This window comes from Protobothrops mucrosquamatus, unplaced genomic scaffold (assembly GCF_001527695.2).
Source record: "Protobothrops mucrosquamatus isolate PMUCROS unplaced genomic scaffold, P.Mucros_1.0 scaffold11328, whole genome shotgun sequence".
Classification (NCBI taxonomy): domain Eukaryota; kingdom Metazoa; phylum Chordata; class Lepidosauria; order Squamata; family Viperidae; genus Protobothrops; species Protobothrops mucrosquamatus.
This window is the reverse complement of record NW_015397109.1, coordinates 1-5,238: the sequence shown is the minus strand read 5'-3', so window position 1 is coordinate 5,238 and position 5,238 is coordinate 1. Positions and strand designations below refer to the sequence as shown.

Here is a 5,238-nt window from a genome sequence, read left to right as displayed (position 1 = left end):
TTTCTTTGGCCAAGGTATGTGACAAATGCCGACAGAGGACCCGAAGCACCAAGAAACTGACCATCCAGCGCTTCCCCCGTATTCTCGTGCTACGTATCCTTTCCCGTTATTTGCTTCTGTGTCTCTCCTGGTTTGTTTGGGGGGTGGGGGGGTGGGGGGGTGGGAGAAGTGCAGGAGAAAGAGGGAGAAAGGCGACGTGTTGTAAGCTCCTTCCCCCCCCTTCCAGAGTCACCTAACAGCAAGAATGGGCTGCCTTGTAAATGTCATAAAAGGAATTAAAGAAATGAAACCTCTAAGCCAGTGTTTCTCAACCTTGACAATTTTAAGGCATGTGGACTTCAACTCCCAGAATTCCACAGCCAGCAATGCTGGCTGTGGAATTCTGGGAGTTGAAGTCCACATGCCTTAAAATTGTCAAGGTTGAGAAACACTGCTCTAAGCGTGGCTTCGAAAGCAGCCCAGCCTGAGTTGAGGTCTTCTTTTGTGCATCCCTTGGAGAAAAATCGACATTGGCAAAGCCGTTACTCGCTCCTTAACCCCCGGTGGTCTCAGATCTCAACCGGTTTTCCACCACCCGCTATTCCATTAAGAAATGTTCTGTATATGTGGATTTCCCCCTCCAGCAGCTCAGCCTGAAGGAGTTTGCCAGCGAAAAAGCCGGTAGGTCATTTCCTGAATTGGGGATGATTCTTTTTTAAGAATAGAATAGAATAGAATTCTTTATTAGCCAAATGTGATTGGACACACACAAGGAATTTGTCTCTGGTGCAGAAGCTCTCAGACAAGCAACAAGAATAGAGTGGAGTGGAGTGGACCAGAAAATGGAATAAATAGAATATAGAATATAGAATATAGAATATAGAATATAGAATATAGAATATAGAATATAGAATATAGAATATAGAATAGAATAGAATAGAATAGAATAGAGCAAGGAGTTGGACTCGATGACCTCCAAGGTCCCTTCCAACTTTATTATTATTAATAGAATAGAATATAGAATATAGAATAGAATAGAATATAAGAATAGAATAGAGAATAGAATAGAATAGGAAATAAATAAGAATAGAATAGAATAGGAAATAAATAAGAAGAAATAAATAAGAATAGAATAGAATAGGAAATAAATAAGAAGAAATAAATAAGAATAGAATAAGAAATAGGAATAGAATAAAATAGAATAGAATAAGAAATAGGAATAGAATAGAATAGAATAGAATAAGAAATAGGAATAGAATAGAATAGAATACTTTATTGGCCAAGTGTGATTGGACACAAAAGGAATTTGTCTCTGGTGCAGAAGCTCTCAGTGTACCGACAAGCAACAAGTGATAAATCATGATCATAATCGTAAATCATCATAAATCATAAATACAAACACCAGGTGATTAGTCCCTAAGATGCTTAAGGAATAGGTATTAGGAAAGAGGAGGAGGATTTAATAGTAGTATCCAACCTGCGTTTTTAAACACGGCCTTTAAGGCTCCAGGAAGCAGAGGAGAGTATTCCAGCATAGCTGACATGCCCTTTTCTCTCTTTTCAAGGCACCCCAGTATACAACCTCTACGCCTTGTGCAATCACTCCGGAAGCGTCCACTACGGTCATTACACAGCCTTCTGCAAGGATCAGTCTGGCTGGCGAGTTTTTAACGATTCCCGGTAAGCGTGCGCGGGTGCCTTTAAACGGCGCACACCCCGTTGAAACGACCGCGGACGTTCTCCGCAGTATGTGGAGAAACGAAAGACACAAAACAACATCCAGTTGTGTCGTACAGGCAGCCCTTGACACATAGCCCCTTGTTTAATGACCGTTCCACGTGACAATCCCCCGGGGAAAAAAAGGGACTGAGGGCTTAGTTTTTCCACCCTTAACGGCCATCATGGCATTCCCCATGGCTCACGGGATCGAAATTCAGCCACTTGGCAACTTGCCTTACTACAGCTAGTCCTTGACTTGACAACGCGTCATTTAGTGACCGTTCGAAGTTACAACGGCACGGGAAAAAAAGGGACTTTGTCGTGACCGTGTTTCGCCCGTCAAACCGTCATGGCGTCCCCAGGGTCACGGGATTCAAAATTCAGACACTTGGCTGACTGACTCCTATTTACGACGGTCACAGCGTCCCGGGGGGGGTCACGCGATCCCCTCTTTGTGTCCTGTCAAGCCGAGGGGGGAAGCCAAATTCACTTAACAATCGCGTTACTAACTTAGCCGCCGCAGTGACTCGTTTAACAACGGTGGCAAGAAAAGCCGTGAAATGGGGCCAGATTCACAGCTGACTCGCCCAGCAACGGGAAATTTGAGTTCAGTTGCGGTACGTAAGTTGAGGACTAATATGCATCCAGGCATATTAACTCTCTCCTTCCCCCCCCGCCCCTTCCCCAATTTCTCCCCTCTTTCCGCAGAGTGTCGCCAATCAGCGAGAATCAGGTCCCCTCCAGCGAAGGTTACGTACTTTTTTACGAGCTGGATGACTTCCACTGGAAGAAATAATACAAAAAAAAAATTAAAGTATTGACTGGCAAGCCCCTTTTTAACCCTCAGGCCCCTTTTACCTCAAGAGACTCGCACCTGGGTCTTTTTAACCTTCAGAGAAAAAGGGGGGGTGGGGAGGGGGCGGGGAAGCAATGGCGAGGGGGAAAAAAAATTGTAATAAAACCAACAAGCGATATCCGCGTGTGATTTGTTTCTCCAAAGGCCCCTCACCCCCACCCCCCCAGGCTTCTGTTTCCTACAATTTTATCCGGGTTTATTTTTGGCTTTTTAAAACTTTTTTTTTTTTTTGCTTCTGGGGGGGGGGGTTGTTCCTGAATTGCCCAGAATTTTTAACATAAGGGGGAGAAATTTCCTGATAATTAGAACAATTAATCAGTGGAACAACCTGCCTCCAGAAGCTGTGAACGCTCCAACACTGGAAGTTTTTAAGAAGAGACTGGACAGCCATTTATTTGTCTGAAATGGTATAGCATTTCCTGCTGGGGCAGGGGGTTGGACTAGATGACCTCCAAGGTCCCTTCCAACTTTATTATTATTATGACTAAAAATGGACCTGATAGGAAAACGAGGATTGGAGGATTGAAACCTCAGAATGGGATGCAGCATTATCCTCGCCTGCGCATCCGTGTTTTTTTTTCTTTCCTTTCTTCGCTTCCTTCCCTTCCTTTCCCGGCTTTCCCCTAAAACCCTCAGGGCCAAAATAAGGTGTGCTATGACACACACACACACATATACACCCCGGTCAGAGACCGGGGCATCGTGCTTGGTTTTAACAACTTTCTACACAACGAAGGCTTTGTGCAGTAGATGATTGAGAGAAAATGAAGAGATTGAAACTTTTTGTGAATAAATTTATTTAACAAAAGAAAAAAGAAAAAAAAAAGAAACATTCCACGTTGTCTTGGTTCTTTTGGGGAGAGGGATATACGAGTCCACGAAAGGGACGGCTTTTTGGAAAGGGTCTTCAGTTGTGGGATCCCTGGACAATTTTGGGGGGGAGGGGACTGAGAATGTCTGTGTTTAACTGATCTAATAGTCTGATGCTTACAGAGGAAAAAAAAAAACACACGTCCTAATTGATAGGGACACCTTGACGAGGGCAAACTATTCCCGTCAGATGCGAAACGCACAAACTCTCTTTGCTCTGCTGGAGTTAATGAAGTGAGATATACTGCGTCTCAATGTGGAGGTTCCATTAAGTCTCAACAGTTGCCCAGAATTGCCATTTTCCATCAATTATCAGGGATCCCCTTTTCAAAAGGTCTGGAACTGAATTTTCTACAACCTGAATTTCGTTCCCTTGGGGTCAAAGTGGTAGAAAGCAAAAATACTGGCGGTTTGGTGATGCAGGCTTATATGTCTTAATTTAAGGTCTGTAGCTGCCTCTATAACCTGTTTTTTTGCAAATTTGCAATTTCCTCTAGGCTAAAAGGCTGTGTGTGTGTGTGTGGTGTTTCTTTGTTGCATGGCTGTGTGTGTGTGGGGGGGGGTTGTCGTAATTCCTGCACAATTCTGAAACTGGATAGCGTGACAGGAGGCACATAAAGTTAATAAAACTAATTTTTAATGTTATTTCATTGATAACAATGAATACAAAATCCCCGTATTTTGAATTTAGCCCTTGGGACCCATCTGGAACCGCCTCATGGGGACAAAATTAGCACAAAGAGGTCCCTCGGGATGTAGAACCTCCAGTGACAGAGGAAGTCTATAGGCCTGAGCTCCCCAGAGTATTTTTTTTTAAAAAAAAATAGCATTCGATGAATAGGGACGGCAGGGGTTTCATTGTGAGTCAAAACTTAAATTATTACAAGACCCTGCGATGATTAATAATTGCATTCATCTATACCAGTGGTTCTCAACCTTTTTAATGCTGCAACCCCAACCGGTCGTAAGTCGAGGACTACCCAACCGGTCGTAAGTCGAGGACTTTCCCTGCCCGGGAGCGCCGCGCATGCGTGGTTCCACCCCCTGCGCCGGCCGAGGCGTAGCTGGCAAGCGGCAGAGACGGAGCAGGCCGACCACCAGCTGGCCCAGCCCAAGGGAGGTAAGGCACCCGCCGGAAAAGGGGGAAAAAAATGGCGGACAAAAAAATGGCGGACAGCCTTGCTTGGCGACCCCCGCGAAATGGTCGATCGACCCCAAATGGGGTCCTGACCCACAGGTTGAGAACCACTGATCTATACTGCCTCATTCTAAATCGCACAACAGCCCTGCAGAGTGGTGCAATCACGTCTTAAGTGGTTTTTAATCTTCCTGTCTTATATCAAAGGAAGTGAAAATCCTAGTCCTCATGAATTTATCCCTATGAGATCCAATCGATTTGCTTTCAAAGGTAATTTAGGCACCATTTTGAGAATAAAAGCTATTCATTGCGCAATACCGCGCCACGCCGCTTCCGTCAACAATCCGGAGTCTCCGCCCACCACCCTGGCCACGCCCCTCGGCCTCCGATTGGAGACGATCGGCCCAATCCGTGAGGGGTGACGTCATCGCCTGTTTCGACCAATCCCGGCGGGGGGGAGGAGCTTGCGTCGCAGCTGCACTGGGGTGGGGGATTGAAAGCCCGAGTTCGTTTGGCGTGGGAAGAGCAGGTAAAGGGGCCGCTGCGACTCGCGGGTCATCGCTGGTCGTGTGAATGCACCCGGGAGTTAGAGAAGGCGGGATTTGGACGCAGGAGGGATTCCTTCTTGCAAAATAGCGGTCGGGACAGGGGAAAAAAAGCGGGGCGGAGATGAAAG

At 45.7% G+C, this 5,238-nt stretch overlaps 1 protein-coding gene across 1 annotated transcript in view; it reads left to right on the top strand.

Moving 5' to 3' along the window:
- Positions 1-2,494, top strand: part of USP21 (ubiquitin specific peptidase 21) — a gene marked incomplete at its 5' end in the record, with an annotated part of 4,722 nt that extends 2,228 nt beyond the window's left edge. Inside the window, 4 exons of the mRNA XM_015830545.1 lie at positions 15-93; positions 553-660; positions 1,545-1,659; positions 2,407-2,494. Coding sequence (XP_015686031.1) covers positions 15-93; positions 553-660; positions 1,545-1,659; positions 2,407-2,494 — 390 coding nt within the window. The remainder of the gene's footprint in view (positions 1-14; positions 94-552; positions 661-1,544; positions 1,660-2,406) is intronic.
- Positions 2,495-5,238: the final 2,744 nt, after the last annotated feature.